Genomic DNA, 18,721 nt, shown 5'->3' with positions numbered 1-18,721 from the left:
AAAGCCTGGCACTCACAAGGGGTAGTTATTCTACCCACTTAGAACTTGTGAGTTAGCCTTTATGTACAGAATGTTTAGCATCAGGGTTTTAACTAAGAGTTTTTTGTTTGGATTTCTTTTTACTTTTTATGTGTATATGTCCCCAAGAGTGTTTTTATGTGGGTCAATGTGTATGTGTGTGTGTGTGCATGCATGCGTGCACACACACGGATGCTCTATGTATCTACATGTGAAGAAAAGTACTATGGATAAAGGATAAGGGGTAAGAGTCCCCCTCCTAACATATGAACTGACTCTTTTATAACAGAGAACTCCACTCATTGGATGCTTCCTAGAGGAGCACAAGGTCTCATGGAAAAGAATCATGAAATGGAACTTCCAGGGGTTTGGTTGATGTTCCAATGAGGGTCTCATCCCTTGATAAGGAATTAGAACTGTCAGGATGGTCCATAGTTACAGTCACTATTGTCTGCCTTGGAGATGAACTGTCCTTGTGCAGACCGAAGGAAGAATGGAGTTCCAGTGAAAGCCCTGAACTCTAGACAGAAGGAAGGATGCTTTCGGGCATTAGCTGACAGGTAACTAAAGGTGTTTTGTGCACTGTTATTTTATAGTTCATGATAAAGCACGACAGAAATTTCAAGCTTTCTGTATCATTTACTTGTTGTCCTGTAAACTGATCATACCACTAATCCTGTAAGATGAAATCAATTTTTACTCATAAAATTCTGTACCTAAAAGAATGGCTGTTATTACCTAGCAATACTGCCCTGTAGGAGCCATTGATCATAAGCAGGGAGCCCAGGTAATATTTTTGATCTGCACGTGGGGAATGATACAGCTGTACTAATTGTTCGGATCCTTTAATATATCAGGTTCCAGTTCATTTTTCTTTAATATTCCAGGGAATTTTCAAAGAGAACCACAGATTTGTCTAGTGGATGTGTTTCTTCCACCTTAATTAGAAACACCATTTTATTATTATTATTATTATTATTATTATTATTATTATTATTATTATTATTATTATTGCTTATCTTAACATGCAGAAGTCCCAAGAAATAAAGGGTGAGAAAGAAGTTACCTGGACTCATTTTTTTTCTTTTTTTTTTTTTTACCTGGACTCATTTTTAATAGTGCTCAAGCAGAACTACATTTATTCAGAGAGATCTACTACATAAATCTACTACATAGATCTCTCTTAATAAATGTAAGCTCTATGTAGGGCTCCAAGCATCATGTGGGATAAGACTGATTTTCTTGAAAAGAAACACCAGTAGGTTTAGTTAATATTTAACACCTCTGTAAAATCTATGGGCAGCACAAATAACTTCTTGCCTTCAGCGAGAAGATTACAGTCACCTACAATATTAGTTTCCAAGTGTCAGGGAGATGGCTCAGTTGGCAAAAGTGCTTCTGATGCAAACACAGGGACCTGAGTTTAGACCCCAAGTTGCATAAAAAGCTGATTGCAGGGCACTTGTCTGCAGTTCTAGACTATGGTGGCAGAGACAGGCAGCTCCCTGGGCTCACTGCCTCCCCAGCTGAGCTGAATTGGTGAGCTCTAGGATCGGTGAGAGACACCGACTTGAAAACTAAGGTGGGGAATGAAGAATATTCTGGACTTTGGCCTCTACTCTTCATGTTCACACACCCACATGTGTGCTTGCCATTGAATGCACACTCATGCACACATATGAAGACCTGAACCCACATTAAAAACAAAAGCAGATATCGTAGTGTGTGCCTGTAACACCAGCACAGGGGATGGCAGAGACAGAAGGATCCCGGCTGGTCAGTTTAGCTGAATCAGGGAATTCCAGACTTGGTGACAGAGAGAGAGAGAGAGAGAGAGAGAGAGAGAGAGAGAGAGAGAGAGAGAGAGAGAGAGAGAGAGAGAGAGAGGAAAAAGCAGGTGAAGAAGTAATTGAGAAAGACATCTGATGCCAACTTCTGATTTCCACAGCTAAGGCTGCACATGTATATGAGCCCTTGCAAATACATGTACGCGTGCGTGCGTGCGCGCGTACACACACACACACACACACACACACCCCATTCAGGGATGAATTCTAAGGAAGAATGAAGATTCCGTAAAACAGACAATAAATGCACAACCAGCCTCACATAAAGTTATTTCTAGAATCTCTCTACACTTGGTGGTCTTAATATACTGGCAGCAGTTAGCTCCCTCCCTTCAAAAGCAGTACACTTGTAGCTTATTCTAGTTCCCTTGGCGCAAATGCTATGACCTGACCAATTTTGAACTGCAGTCTGAGGTCACTGAGCACAGACTTAGGAGGCACACTGGTTTGGGCAGCAGCTCATGACTTTATAAAGATGTTTGTAGTATTCCCTTATGCGGACATAGTAGCTGTAAATAATTCCAAAAGCACACATATTGGTCAGATGATTCTGAAGTGGCAAACTTGGAGTGTTTACTACTTTTAGTATAATTTAGCTGCAAGTGTGTATGTTTTCATTTTTAATAATGACTGTATTTAACATCTGACTTTTAAAACTGCTTGAAAAATTTAATAATAAATCCCCAAGTGCAGCTGGTTCCAACGTGATGAGATATTGGGCGCAGTATATCATGTATTGCAGGCTGTGCAGCCCAGTGTGTCCTCACAGTATTTTACAGACTATGTTTCCTGTGTTTTTGCACGCACAGAGCCTTACTTTTCCTGAGCACTGAGTGTCAGTAATCCATTAAGTTAGAAAGTTTTGTCTGCACTTGTGTGTGAAGGTCCTCTGCTTTGAGCAGTATTTAAGCCCTAGGTTGAGATTTTGTTTTTATACAGGCTAGAAAACAGATGAACAATCCGTTATCACACTGTCTCTTTGTGAAGCCTTTGTACAAATAATGCACACTGCAGATGCTTATGGTCTTGAACCATTATCATAACATATGTTCCTGCTCAAAAATGGCAAATGTGCCTCTGTTCTAAAATAGCTCGTGTATGAGCACTCACATTCGTATGTTATGCTCAGGGTCTGGCTGTGGAGGAGGTACAAGGACTTCCATGCCAAAGGAAGTGATTCCTCTGCCAATTGCTCCAGCCTGGTCCAGACAGCACTGTTTAGAGTGACTGTATTATCTCTGCCGCTGTTGTGGTCATCATTACCCTGTCCTCATCATCATTACCAATAAGCACTGTTTATCAAGAGCCATCATGTGCATCTCACTGTGACAGACACCATGCAAATCAAGTGGCATCAATGATCCCATGAAGGTCAAGCTCAGACACAAGCAAACAGCATTAGGTACCGTATCCCTGCCATTTCAGGGCAGGAGACAGGGTGTGTGATGGCATGGGATAGAAGGAGGGCAGGGCTGCAACTTGCCAGCATTCCCTGCAGGACAGAGAAGCGATAGCACACTAGGTGACGAGAGGAGATGGAACTGAGCAGTTAGTGTGAGCTCAGAGCTCTTTGGTTGAGGAGAATGTGTGGAGCAGCAATGAGACGGAATGAGGAAGGAGGAGGGAGGAAAGGATGGAGGGATGGAGGGCAAGAATAGGAGAAAGGCAGGAAGATCCTGAGACAAAGGGAGAGAGGCATGACAGGAATAGAAAGACAGAGGAAGATAGACAAGGGACAGAGACAAGAAAGACAGAAGAAGAGAAGAGACTGAGAGAACAAGAGAAAGTAAGGGAGGCAGAAGAGGAAGTGAAGCTCAGAAGAAGGAAACTGAGAGGTGCCCTTGAGGGGTCACAGCAAGATGTGAGGGCATCTCTAAGTCCTGGCCTCCATCATACCCCGCTGTTCTGTCCTGTCTCCTCCTACCATCACCACATCTGGCAAAGAGGAGTTAAGTGGGTAGATGGTGTGAACCCACCTGGTGCCAGGGGATTGGTTCCTGAGCTAGTTCAGGGAGTGGTCTCTCTTTGGCCAGCTGGAGCAGAGACATTACCGTTTCCCCTAGCACTTGCTTTCTTAAAAATAAAAGGCTAGAAGCGAGGTGTGGTCACACATGCACCCAGGACGTTGAGACAGGAGGATCACTGCAAGTGATGCCAATTTGAGTTTCACAGTGAGTTCTGGCTCAGCTTGTGCTACACCGTGTGGCCCTGTTTCAAAACCACAGAGAGAAAGCTGTGGTGGTGCAGCTCCCAGGAGCCAAGGCAGGTGAGTCCCTGAATTCAAGACCAGTCAGGGTTTCAGAGACAGCCAGGGTTGACAAAGAAGCTCTGTCTAAAAACAACAACAACAACAACAACAACAACAACAACAACAACAACAACAAAACTCTAAAATCCATGCCAAGCCAAATAAACAAACAAATCCTAATTTACCACCGCCGCCGCCGCCACCACCACCACCACCACCACCAACAACAACAACAGTTCCAACAAAAATACCAAGAGAAACAGTCTAGAGTATCTTCCCATCCAGGACATCATTTGATTATCCCTGGAGACGATGTAACATGAACTTCTGCTTTTTTTTCCAAGGGGATTTTATTAAAAAGATAAAGCCTGTCTTTTGAGCATTACCATCGATAGATTTGCTGGCAACCAATATAAGGTGGGTTCTGTAGCCCCTGTTTAATTTAGCGTCTATTGATGTTTAAGATCCCAGAGACAAGATTTCATTTCTGTTGCATTAATTTTCTTCATTTTGCTGGAGAGCCATAGAATTAACTTAGAAAACTAACATTGTCTGAGGGTATCTAGAGAATTTTTGTTAAAGTGAAAATTGCTGCATTTTTTTCTCCCTTTCACTCCAAGAAGAGATGAAAATATTGTAAAGAGGAATACATTTTCTTTTCAAAGATGGGCTGTTTGAAGACTATAGGTTGTTCCCTGTGATACAGAAATCAGAGCTTTGATTTATGGTCATTTAGCCCTCTCCTTGTTCTGCCAAGCCAGGGCCAATCAAAGCCAGGGCCTAAATGGTGCTCTTTTTTGTATAGCTACTTGGTAATTTCCCATGAGAATTTGGAATCACTGTTGATAGAGGCTCATGTTTTCTCGGCTCTGTAGCCCCAGAATCCTCGCAGGATAGGGTTGAGAAGGAGACCTGGGATGCTGACTTCCGGACTTTGGGGTGACACTTTGTGCTTCCATACCCTGTTTGATGTCCCCACCTTGAAATGCGAGCGGAACGTAACCCTCAGCACCCCTGGCTTTGTGGAGTGAAAGATGCTCAAGAGAGTCCTTCAGGGTACAGAACTTAACATAGCTTAGTTGGTTCATGTACCTTTGTTGAGCATATAAGACACCTCAAGTCTTATACAGGTACTGGGACACACAGCTTGTGCCTCCTGGGACTTTAATTTACTGAGGGATCTCTTGGGATTGTGGGGGACAGCTTGTCTTAGACTCTAGATCCTATATTGGTGGCAGGACTTTGTGTGTAAGACGCTTGCTGTTTTAGGTGACATACCCAGCTCTCCTTGGGTCCTTGGCCTTTCTTTTCCCTTTAACCTTCCCATCCTTTCTCCATTCATCCCTTTCAAGACTAAGATTCTCATTTCTGAACTAGCTGCAGCTGCAAATGCATCCACGTAGGAAATTTTAGGGGCATCAAAACTGTTGGAATTTTTGGGTGCAGGCTTTCTTAGAGACTACATTAGCTTAGGATGCTCAGTCCCCTCCCCCCCACTTAGGTTATAAACTGTGTATCAGTATATTTATCATGGCTTCCAAAAGAGCTTCCGATTTACTCAGTTTTAAAGATATTTGTTTGTTTATTTACATGGTTGAGTTGTGTGTGTGTGTGTGTGAGTGTGTGCATGTATTTGTGTACGTATGGTTACACATGTCTGTGCTTCCGTAGGGGCCAGAAGAAGATGTAAGATCCTTTGGAGTTGGAGTTACAGGCCTTTGCAGGACTCCTAGCTTTTTTTGTGGGCACTGGAATCAGAACTTCAGTACTCATAATTTTGTAGCAAGAGTGCTTGCCCACCAAGCTGCCTCTCCAGCCCACTCCCATTCATCTTTTAATCTTCCTATGCCATGGTGGCAGTAGCTTGGGGCTTTACAACTTTTTCAAACAGATTCAAGCTGCTAGGATTCTTCATCTCAATGCACAACTTGTAAGTATTTTCCAAACACATTTTATGGAACTGTTCCCACAATGGGTGGTATCTTTGGGCATTGGAATTGAGGTGGGCAGGGAACGGATCTTGGGCATCACCATGAGGCTAAGGGGAGTGGGCCGTACTCCTAGCGCAGGCCTTTCTCAAGTAGTAGGAGTCTATGAAGGATGCTGAGATGCCCTTCCTGCAAATTCCTTCTGTGCACCTGGATGCTGAGGCTTCTCTCTGAGAGTAGCCTGTGGAGGCTCTTGGAACACCTTTAGTGCAAAGTAAAAGGTGCGTCAGAGAAAAACTGTTTGTTCCACACTCGGTCGCATTCCCTGACAGTGATGACAGCATCCAGAGATGGCAGATCTTAGCCTGTTTTTTTCTTCCTCATAAAAGCAATTATTACAACTTAACATTGCAACAGAAGAATAATTAATCCTTGGGTCAGAGATTTTTGACCTCGTTGTGGTCACCTGAAATTTCTAGGAATGTGCATTTGAAAGGTGCTTTTCCCTCAAGCCTGTGGAATGAAAAATATGGAGGGGGATTTTGTCTGTCCAATTTCCAGGTGGATCTATATATGTTTTTCTTTGGGTTCACCTTATTACTGACAAAATTTGGGAGCAAGGGGGTGGGGGGTAAAAGGAAGGGGAGAAGGGGAGGGTTGAGGAGAACTTGAGGGAATGGGATAGTTGAGATGGAGGAAGGACAGATATGAGAGCAAGGAAAGAGATATCTTGATTGAGGGAGCCATTATGGGGTCAGCAAGAAGCCTGGCTCTAGAAAACTTACCAGGAATCCACAAGGATGACTCCAGCTAAGATGCTAAGCAGTGGGAATTTGGATTGATATTTTTAAAAAAGTAATAAAATAAAATAAATTTAAAAAGCTATTACATCTAAAAGAAAAAAAAGAAAAATATGGAAGGGCAGGGACTCGGGCCACGGCTTAATTGGTAAATTTCTTGCTGCTCACATGGAAGGGTCTGAGTTTGACACCTCAGAACCCACATAAAAGTCTTGTTGGGGTGACGTGTGCTTGTAAACCCCGTGCTGCGGAGTCAGAGATAGGCAAATTCCTGGGACTCACTGGTCAGCTAGCCCAAGGGTGAACTTCAGGTTCAGCGACAGACTCCTCCTCAAAATACAAGGTGGAGAATGGCTGAGGAAAGCACTGAGCATCGACTTCTGGTTTTCCAATGCCCCCGTATGTGTGCGCTTACACAACATGCATATACATGTGAACATGCACACCTGAGTCCTTGATGACAAGCACCATGTTTCTCGGAGTGAGTTCAATACTAAGACCTGTTTTGGACCTCTCTTTGCTGTAGAGAGCCGTGTGGAGTCACACCTGTTGGCTATATGTAGAGAGCTGCGTGGAGTCGCACCTGATGGTGCTGGCTCCCGCCCTCCGCGATCCCGAAAGCGAGTGCTCTCTGTGATAATCAACTTCTAATATCAACTAGGCCTGACTTATGCTATTATCACGCAATGATTGTCAGCTGCTTGCATATGCGTGGACCTATGAGCAGTGCCCACCTGGCAATCTGAGGTTGGCAGCCCAGGCCTACTTAAGGGCTGGGAGAGGTTTGCCCTGGGAGAGAGGAAAAGAGGAAGAGAGTGAGTGAGGTGAATGAGAGAGAGAGAGAGAGAGATTTTACAATTGTCAAAAGGTCCTGAATAAAACTGCAGTGAGAAGAGCTCCCGTGGTCACGTCATCCTTGCTGGACAAGGGGGACCGCGACACTTTGCTGTCCTCATTGAGGTCCATAGCTGGTTTTTAAAACACAGCTAATTAGGCTCTTACCTGGCAATTTTGTCTGTGCAGGACATGGTGACTAGCTGCTCCCCCAGCAGGATGCCATCCCACGTTTGGACTACACTGGAACCTCGGACAGGGACTGTCCCTTCCCCAGACTCAATCTTGGTGCGCAGGTGGCCTCGGAACTTCCTGACGATGTGTTTGCTGCTGTTCACTGGGAAAGAAGAAGTGACTGTGAAAGGTGGCAGGGACACTGGTCCAGAGACACAAGGGTTGGAAGTGTGACAAAATCAAGGAACCTGGGCATAGGGCGAGTCTGAGACGTGAAGGCAGGGTGGAATTTACTCGCTTCAACAGTGAAATGGTTAAGAACTGGGATCGGCCAACTGCCCTGTGAAGACCAGAGAGCAGATGTCTCAGAGACTCTGTGGGGCCACACGGTCCCCATTTACCCTTCTTTGATGCACAAAGCTATCGTAGGGCTGATTTGTCAAAGAATGCATCTAATGCTTAAATTTGGGACATCAAAATTGAAATGTGTGATTTTTGTAAGTTGTAAATTACAGTCAGATCACCTTATCCACAGGTTCTGTGGCTGTGGATTCAACCAACTGAGATTCAAAAACATTTGGTCCAAAGATTGCATCTGTCTTTTCTCTTGTTATTATTCCCTAAGCAATATAGTGCAGCAGTCATTTTTATCATATCTACATTGTATTAGGTATTATAAGTAACCCAGCAGTGATTTAGAGCTTATGGGAGGAAGTGCATAGGTTATGTGCAAACACCATAGCGATTTGATAAGGGATCAGAGCATCCTCTGCAGGGAGTCCTGAACAGTTCCCAGAATATCCAAGGACATTGTATTTTTCCTTTTACCTTTTCCGATTTGTTTAAAATAAACTTTACCAAATGTTTAAGGATATCACAATACTAGTTTTACATAAACTTTTCTAGAAATAACAAAACCAGAAGAGTACTTCCCAGCTGAAGGTGAACACGGATACAACCCGGAGGGTTAATTGTGAGAAAGAAAGGCATAGACCAATGTGCCTCTTGTGCATTCTAGAGAAACGTTTACAAATTACAGGCAGTCATACAGAAGGGATAATTGCTTGCAGTCAAGGAGGCTTGGTTTAGAAATGCCTCTCCACTTGTTCCCCAGCCACTGACGATTGTAAAGTCATGCCTAGCTTTCAGGTCACCAGAGCAGGTGTTGGGTGGGGTTTGCCTCTCACGCTGGTCTAGATTATTATTCCGGTGTCACTAACTTGCTGTGTGACTGTGGGAAAGCTACTTAAAACCATTGTGACATGGTTATTTCCTCTTAAAACAGCGCTGTCGATGGTGCTTGGCCGCTAGGATGTAAGGGTTAGGAAAGCCAGCAGGTCCGAAGAGGCTGGGGTAGCCCAGATAGCCACTGGCTCAGGAAAAAATGAAGACAGTGTATAAAAGACACACAGTGGCAGTTTCTGCAGCCATGAGGAAGAAATCTTCCAACCAATATTGACTGGTTCTGGCATCAATTAAAAGGCAAGCATACGTATACTCATCATCTCTCTGTTCTGATTGTGAATGTGACAGGCTGCTTCAAGCTCCTCCCCAGATTTCCCTGCATTGAAGGACTGGAACCAGCGGCTGTAAGTTGAACAAACCCTTTCTGCCTTAAAGTTGCTTTTGTCAGGGTGTTTTCTTTTTCCACATCCATAGGAAGTTAAACTGGGACAAGTGTGTTAAAAGGAGTCAGATTCACAACAAATATTCTATGTTTCCTTTACATGTAGAATCCAGATCTGAAAAATGTATATAGCTTCTGAGAGTAGAAGGGGGCTATGTGGAGGAACAAGAAGGGGTGGTGGTGGGGGGAGGAGAGAGACAAATACTGAAAGCTTCTCTCGTATGAGGAAATTCACACACACACACACACACACACACACACACACACACACACAAATCTTGGAGCAGTTCTTCTTAAGTACTGACTACCAAGGGCTGAGATGAGGGAGGTATTTTCTTTGCCTGCAAATGACAAACTGCCTGAGGCTGGTCTGCATATGTCTCTTACAAGTCTGCCCTGAGCTTTCTCTTCTTCCCAAACCCTACTTGACACATACACACCCATACACATCACAGTGTACGGCCCACAGTTACCTGGTGAACCAGCATGAACAAGAGAAGCTTCTTATATTTGCTTTTCTTTCTTTCCTTAAAAAATTCTATACATCGAGTTTAGATAATATGATATTAGACAAATGCCTAACTAACTGCTTCATGTACAAATTCTACACACAGTAGCATGAGTAATTATTAAAATTTTTAAAAAGTGTTTTAAGACTTGAAGGCTACATGTAGTTTTGCCCTCATTGATTCGCATTGACATACTGGACAGAGCATAGCCTGCTGTGGACATCTCTCCTGCAGAGATTACAGTATCTGTTCCCAGGGTACTTCACACTGATCCTAAGAGCTGATGTTCCTTCCAAACACATTTATAGGATATCTCTTGGACTGAAAGAGGTTTCAAAGCTTAGGGAAGATAAACTTTTGAGTGACTCCAGAAAGCTTTTCCACTGGGGCCAGTTTAATAAGTGATGAGATTTGTCCCTGGGCCATCCATGGTAAGACAAACCAAGGAGAGAAACAGAGCCTGGATGTTGCGTTAAGCAAACCTAAACGACACTACAAGCTGGAAGATGCTGATGGTGGTAGTGAAGATGATGGTGACTGTGGAGGTATTAATGATGACCTCATCATTAGATGAGGTGGTATGGGAATGATGATGGCGGGGGTGCTGCTATGGTAGTGTGGGTATGGTGGTGGTGATGATAATGGTGACCATGGTGATGATCACGGTGGAGATGATGACAGTGATGATGAATATGACAATAATACTGATAATACAACTGAAAATAATAAATATAGTTCACGTAACTCAAAAATACTTGAGATGACTTGGGTTTAATCCTGAACTTTTATGCAATTCACATGGGGTCCTTCCCAATATTAACTTTCAATGGCAGATAGCATTGGGAATGGGGCAGATAACAATACTGACAGGTTCTATATAACAACTATAGTGTTCTCCAAATGTAAGGGACTTTACTATCCTGCCTGAGAGGCAGATTTCAGGAGATAAGGTACTTGCTGTCCCTATATTCTCCAAAGATACTACACAACATTTTCCAGGACTTAAAAGTTGCCTATTATGGTTTGAAAGCCTTCTAAATTCTTACCATCCGTTAATGTCAAGCAATAAAAAAGCCTGGACAGAGTTACAATATTTCCTAGGAGTCAACTCAAAGTTTTAGGTTAGATTAATTTTGCCTCAAGAGCCAGGTGTGGAAGATGCTCCCACGTGTGTTTTCTTTGCCTTTTCTAGTGTGTTCCCTGGTGAGTCTGCATAGTCCCAGGGTGAACTGAAGAGCTGGCGAGCTCCTACAAACCTTTTCCCCTGGCTCTGGATCTGTCTTGGCTAATTGCTAGAGGTAGGAGGGAGTTGAAGATGACACTTCAAGTATAATGAAATGCCAATCTAGCCAGCAACTGCGGGAGATTGACTTTAAATAATCTGCAGTAGGTTGAACGCGTCCTTGAGACAATGAAGATGTGAAACTTTAAAATCCTGCCTGTCATGTATCCATAGACAGTCCCAAGTCCATTAGACCATTGCACTCTAACTCTTATACCCAGAGACCACCAGCCTCATTGTTACTGTGTTTATTAACTTTTCTGGATTGATAGTAAGAAAATAGAGTACTAATATGCTTTAGAAACTCGTCAGGTGAATATTTATTTTTTACGAGAGGCTCAAAAGGGGTGGTGAAACATAACTAATTAAATATCATGCCTGCTCCAATGGTGTGTGTGTGTGTCTGTGTGTGCATGTGTTTAGAGATCAAAGTTAAAAATTAGAAAGAAAGCAATTTAACAAGCAAAAATTCCCAACCCCCCGCAAAGGTATAAGAAAGGAAGAAAGGATTTTTAAATACTAAATTAAAAATTCAAGTTGTCTTCAATTAGAACATTTTAGAAAGTGTATTTTTGAAGTAGCCTGTCATTTACTATAATAAAATCTCAAATAGTCACCATGTGGTTATGTAGATGATCTTTGTTTTATTTGCATTATGAAACTATGAAAATGTATTGCTCTGCAATGCATGAACATGATCCTATGTAACACATTCCTGTGTCCAGTAGAACATCTGAAGATGGGGATTTAAGGATCCATGTTTTAGGTCCCTGGCTGTCTGTGGGATTGTGGCTCAGTTTTGTGCCTTACCCTTTTACACAATGAATGTGACTGACTTAAATTGACTGCATTATGCACCTAGCACAATGCCGTAGATATCTATCTTATACAATCCTGTTATTTTATGACATCTTGTGGAAGATTTATTATAGAATTTAATATGCTAAATCATTGGAAATGATGGAAGAATTGAGTTTTCCAGGTTAATTAATGAAAGGGGATTCATAAAGAGGCCACTGATGATTTGAGAGGAAGACAGACGTTGCTCAGCCACGGGGAGGTGTGTGGGTCGTGATATTTGTCTCTAACATTTAGGATCTTTAATACAACCCATCATTATTATTTAAAAGTTTCTCACTAGTATGTATAATATGTTGAGTATATTTCCTCACCCTATTCCTTCCCTGCACCCCCTTTCCTGCCTCCTCACTCTCATTAGTTCCTTTTATTCTCCTAGACAATTTCATTTAAGAAATACATGCATGGTTTTATGTGGTCATGTTAGCTTCAGGAACCATAAATAAGAGAGGACATGTAGAAGAATGAAAGTATCTCTCACCAGGCATAAATATCAAACCAAATGAGTCAAAGGCTGCCAGAGAAGACCCGTCTCTCTGAAACGGTCAGAGAAAAAAAGTAAGTAAAAATACATCAAGATATAGGCATAGTCAAGGACTTTCCAACTAGAACCCTGGCTGCTCATGGAATAAGACCACAGTCAACAAATGGGACCTCATGGAAATAAAAGTCTCCTGTACAGCCAAGGAAACAGTCTAGTGAATAGAGGAACAGCCCACATGATGGGAGAAAAATCTGTGCAGCTAAGCCTCTGATGAGGGTTTCCTATCTAGAAGTAACTTTCAGGCATTTGGCTCCACCTCAGTGGACCTTGGCCTAGAACCAGAGGGAATCACAGGAGTGAGCAGTTTTGAGTTTCCCGAGAGGAACAAGCGGCTCTGGCTTGCAGAGACTGTTGCTGAGGCAGCTTTCCCCCTTCTGCTGCATGGAGCAGACCATGCTGAGAGCCACGTGTTCTGCACAGAGCACTGTGTGGTCTTGGTAGAGACTCTGCCACACTGTCTTCTCCTTGCAGGCCTCTCTACTAAGCAAGAAACAAATGACCTGGCCGGTCAGGGTGTGATTTAAGGTAGTTCTAAGCCAATGACCTGAAACATGACTGAGGTTGTGATTCTCCTCTGTTGCAACAGAATCTTGGCCAAAGAAAAAGCAACAGGAACCCAAATTTGAAAAACTTCTCAGGTAACCCCATAGGTAAATCATGATTAGATTGGAAGCAACTGAACCCAGTGCATTCCCAAGCTTGTAGACAACGTATCTCTCTAAATATCATGAGCCAATTGTCATTGATTCTATACTTAAAGACTTTTGGTCTACATAGATGCTGGGGTAAAACAGAGAAACACAGAAAATTTACAGACATCCCAAGTAATCAGGATTTGTTGATATCATCAGGCCCTTTTCTTGACCTTGGGACTTGGGAACCCTGCATTTGGCCTCTGGGAGCTGTGTTGATCACCTAGAGTTTGACCTATAGTGCTCTAGGGACTCAGGCAACCTCCTGGCTATGAGTTGGAAAGGTCTCTGGGAGAAGGAAGTTACTCTCTCCTGTTGGGGAGTTGGACATGACCTCCTAGATATTCTAAATCAGGCTGTGTTCTCAGGGCTCTTCTAGTTATGCGTGAGTGACCCCTGAGACAACACAGCTATTGCTGTTGCCCTTGGTTGCGTCTCACAGGTTGAAGGTAAGCACCTGTTGATGAAGACATTACACACATAGGATGCAGGACTTGGATGACTTGAGTTATATCAAACAAGAATGCCTTCATCTTATGCTCTAGCTTCCACAGCACTAAAAAGTACTATATAAGTTGCTGAGGGAGGGAAGCAACTAGTAGCCTACATACCTGTGACACCTAGGGACAGCAGTGATAAGCATGGCAAGATATCCATAAAGGTGAAATAGTGGCATTCACATGTTGGTGGTAAGCAATGGCTAAGTAGATTAAAGGCTCACTCAGCAGGAGGGAAATCATGCCTGTTACTAGAAACCTAGCCCTGGGAATAGTGAGATCACGTATCTTAGAAAAGACTCTACTACTGCCACTTTGCTAGACTAGCATAATTGCCAACTGCATTTTAGATATTATCCTTATACCCACAGATAGGTGTAACTATCACTCCTCACCAAAGAAGATTCTCTATTCAGCAAATGGAGACCATTAGAGAAAACACAAAACACAATGCAGAGAATGGGTCATGCGTACCCTAGACTCAATGAACAAATCTGCAGCCAGCACAACCTATGTCTCAGGGGACATAACAGAAGAGATTGAAGACAAATTGTAAAAGTCACAATACCAGGAAGTCTGTTGTGAGGCGTGTCTTCTAGAAATGGGTGCATAAGCAAGACCTAAACAATGACAATATCAATAGACATGATAACATGGAAGGGTCAGACATCATGGGGTCTCACCCTTGGACAAAGAATATATGCAAAAGAAAAATGAGCCCCTCCCAGGGATGAACCACCAGCTGGTCATCCAATACAAAGTGGCCAGCCCTGAAAATCATAAACACATAAACAACAAAATGGACTCAGTAGGTTTCATTTCTATATTTGTGCAAAAAACAATCTCAACAGAAAGTATTTATATATTTGTCTATCATCTATCTATCTATCTATCTATCTATCTATCTATCTATCTATCTATTTATCTATCTCTATAATAATCAAGAAAGAGACTCTCAATTTGAAAATGTAAGTATGGACATGGAAGGGATTAGAAGTAAGGGACATGGGTCCTGGAGTGATAAAAGGGAATATGTTTTAGTTTAAAATGTGTTAAAAATCATTGCTCAAAACTCTGGAAACTGTTGGGGATATGGCTATGTTTTAGAGTTCTTGCCCCGTATGAGTGAGTCTTTGAGACAGATTCCAGCATCACATTAACTGGATGTGGTGTACACTCACACAACCCCAGCAGATGAGGAGAAATTGACAGAGGATTGAGAGCTTGAGGACACCTTTGGCTACATAGCAAATTAGAGGATAACTTGGGATTTATGAGAGCCTGTCTTAAGGGAAAAAAACCAAGGCAAACAAAACTATAACAAAACTACAATAAACAAACAAACACAACAGACTCCAAAACCTACAACTGTAATCTTTTTTTTTTCCTTAGGCTGTTCTGCTTTGTGTTTCTACACTGATTAAAAGGAACGAGAACAATTTATGCCACACAGGTCTCTTGGACTTAGAGTCATGTTGTAGTTGTACTTGTAGACTCTGATAAATCACATGTGGTCACATGACCTTATACACGTGTGTGTTCTATGTTATATACACATGAGTTCTGGTGCATGTGTTTATATGCATGAACTACATATGTGTATGCGTGTGTGAGGGAGAGGATGAATGATCCTGCCACAGCTGCGAGCTGATGAAGGTCAGCACATTGTGGGCTCCACTAGGAGCTGCTCAGCAGCTGTCTTAGACCTCATGACAGAGTGGGGCTAAAGTGACAAAGAGCTTCAGTGATCAGCTGCGTCAGTGCTCTGTGCCTGGCAGAGACAGAAGCTCTGGAAGGCAGAGTCCTGCCCAGGAGCTTCCATTGCTCTGGAATGTCTCTTAGATCCCAGATGAAGATCTCAGTGGAGCTGGCTGAGTGTGTCTGTGCTCTTCCGCTTCTGTGCTTAACAACACCACACTGACAGTCAGGGCTAGGAAAGAGGGCTCCCAGTGTTTCATTTAGGAACACGGCCCCTGAGCCCCTGAGTTTCTGGTGTAGAGAAGTTGGGAGTTTCTGCAAATTAATTTGTAGGGAGTGGGTGGTGCCAGCTTGTGGACCTCTAGGAGAGCTCACAGGAGTTTTCCCAGAGGCTCTCTGCGAGTCTGCCTTCGGCCAGTTGTCACTATTGTCTTTGGTCCTTTGCTGGCCCTGGAAGAAGCCCCTAAAAGCAAAGACCTGATCACTTGAATTCCATTATCCAGAAGTCCAGCCCTCCGTAAAGGGAACAATAAAAATAAAATCAGTGTATGAGGGACAGCGGGGAGAGTTGTAGCAATGTTTCTCAGGTGGAAATTGAGGAAGCTGCTCCTGAGAGGCGTGGGGGATGCCGAGCAGTCTCTCTGAAGGCTCCTTCAGAGGACAGCACGCAGTTGGCTTTTCTTGCCCTTTTGGAGTGACGAGGGGAAAATGATGCATGGCTTTTAGCTGATGAGTTCACTTTGCAAGACAGCAAGTGCCTACCTTCTCTGTGCCTCCTGGCGGGCCGGAAGACACCCGCTTAAATCAGAAGTATGAAGGCCTAGCGTCTTGCCTTTGCCTGCCTTATCGTAGCAACACTGTGAGGAAAAGGCTTCATTTTTCTCCTATCAGCACCTGCCACTTCTTAAAAGTGCCATGAAATAAAAGACATCTGTGTGTGGAAGCGAACCTCAGGGGGCCTCTGAGAATGCATTTGTTTGCTTTTCTAAACCACTGACATTGCAAGTTAGAACCGAAGGCTGAGAAGCCACACTTGGTGCTTGATGTACAGAGACACAGGAAACCCAATGAGCCAGAATGGTCCCCACAGGGGACCTAGGCCTCAGGCAGGGTCGACATTTTTGTGGTCTTCACTTAGCCCTCTCCTAACTCCTGCTGGGGCTACAGAGGCCAAGGAGGGAGCTGAATAAATTAGAACTAACTCCAAATGTTTCAAAGAGCTATTGGGAAATGGATCAAATTTCACTAATATCTAGAGACGTTATTATCATGTAGTTCTACCTTGATGGATATTATTAAGAAAATGAATCAGATCCTTCCATCCTTACCTTTTAATCTTTCTCTTTCCCTCTTCCTCCCCACCCCCTTTTCCCTCCCTCTTTCCCCCCTCTTTCCCTCCCTCCAAGTGTGCATACTTGCGTGCATGTGTGTGTGTGTATGTGTGTGTATGTGTGTGTATGAGCCCAAGTGTGTGTATGCCTCACCATCAAAAACCCTGGGTTTACAGATGCTCCTGGCTTCCTTTTTTCACAAGGTTCTAGGGATTCAAACTGAGACCCTCATGCTTGTACCACAAGCACAGTGCCTGCTGAATCATCTCTCCAGCTCAAGGTGTGGCCCAGACTAGCCTCAAACTCATGACCCACCTGCTTCTGCCTATTCAGCATATTTTACCGACATGCATCACCATGCCTGGCCAACGCATGATGTGCTGATTAATTTTTTTCTCAGTTTTGATTAGTTCTTTGAGAATTTTGCACAATTTCCTTGATCACATTCAACTCCCTTTTAATGCCTCCCAAGTCTTTCCACTTTCTTACCCACCCAAGTTTTGATAGTCAACTTGATTAGATTATGGAGCATCTAGGTTAGTGGAACATACTCTGGGATCTATGAAGACATTTCCAGAGACCATTAGCTCATGAGGGCTCTGACCTGACTACTGGAGTAATTCTTAATGGATCTGAAACACCACGATATCACTGGGAGTGGTGAGAAATGGGAGTTGGAGCCTTTGGAGGAAGGAAGCCACTGGAGATGTATCCTTAAGGGAATAGCTTGCCTTCTGTTTTACCTCTGCCTGCTGCTTCCTGGTAACCATGATGTGAACATACCATGCCTTCCTTGTCACAATGGTCTGACACTTCTGCAAACATGACCCCAAACAAAGCCTTCTTCATTTAGGTTGCCTTAGTCAGATGTTTTATCACAGAGACATACAAACGACCAGACATACAAAAGAGCCTAGAAAGCTCTTCCAGCACAGACAGTAAAACTAAACAGTTGTACGTGTGTTTCTATATAAACACAGTTAACTTTTTCTGGGGTTCATTTGCGCTAAATAAAACATAAAATACTTTATGCAAAAAGCGATATAGTATATGAAAGGGATCTGAGTCTCAGGAAGTTATCAAACCATCGAATGTGTCCTGTGCTCAGAGGAAATCTCCAGTGGAAACACATCACACTCCGTGGTTATTAAGGGTTGGTTCTAACCCTCTTTTCTCCTTGTAGGTGAGGTTACACTTATGATCCAATTTCCAAAGCCAGGAAAGAAAGAACATTTATCAAATTCCTGCTGTGTGCCAGGCTTGCGTAGAGGATGCTCACAAAGACAAAGAAGACACTGGAAAGCAGTAGGTCTTTAAATCCATATATCTTTAGCCCATTTGTCTACCTCTCAAATTGGATAATTACTCAAAAAAGTTCTTTTTCATTTTTGTCAACTCCATTGCTCTCCCTTTAAGAAAGAGTTTGGCACGGATTCCCTACATTTCACATGCTTTAGAAAGTAAACAGGATAGCCAGGCTGGAGTGAGAATCAGAAAAGGGAACACACCATCTGAGAAACTACAAGCACTGCCCCTAGCAGGGTGAGGGTGGTGGTGGTGCCTAGCCATCAGATAGTAGACACAGCCTTGGCCCAAGGGCAATGGGAATAGCATAAACCATGGGAGATCACACAGCACACTTCCCTCCCTAAGACTTTTAGAGAAAGTGTGTGTGTGTGTGTGTGTGTGCATATATATGTGTGTGTGTGGAGGAGGCCACCTGTTCACTTCAGCTGCCCAGAATGGAAATAATCACACAGAAACTATATTCTTTAAATCACTGCTTGACCCATTAGCTTTAGCTTCTTATTGGCTAACTCTTACATCTTAATTT

The 18,721-nt window shown here is 43.1% G+C and overlaps 1 protein-coding gene across 3 annotated transcripts in view; it reads right to left on the bottom strand.

Annotated features, from left to right (window-relative positions):
- Positions 1-18,721, bottom strand: part of Adarb2 (adenosine deaminase RNA specific B2 (inactive)) — a 527,020-nt gene that overhangs the window by 34,842 nt on the left and 473,457 nt on the right. For all 3 annotated transcript variants that reach the window (XM_057788090.1, XM_057788091.1, XM_057788092.1), the window contains one exon: positions 7,844-8,012. In XM_057788090.1, coding sequence (XP_057644073.1) covers positions 7,844-8,012 — 169 coding nt within the window. The remainder of the gene's footprint in view (positions 1-7,843; positions 8,013-18,721) is intronic.

The sequence above is a fragment of the Chionomys nivalis genome, chromosome 13, assembly GCF_950005125.1.
Source record: "Chionomys nivalis chromosome 13, mChiNiv1.1, whole genome shotgun sequence".
Lineage (NCBI taxonomy): Eukaryota > Metazoa > Chordata > Mammalia > Rodentia > Cricetidae > Chionomys > Chionomys nivalis.
This window is presented reverse-complemented; position numbering and strand designations above follow the sequence as displayed.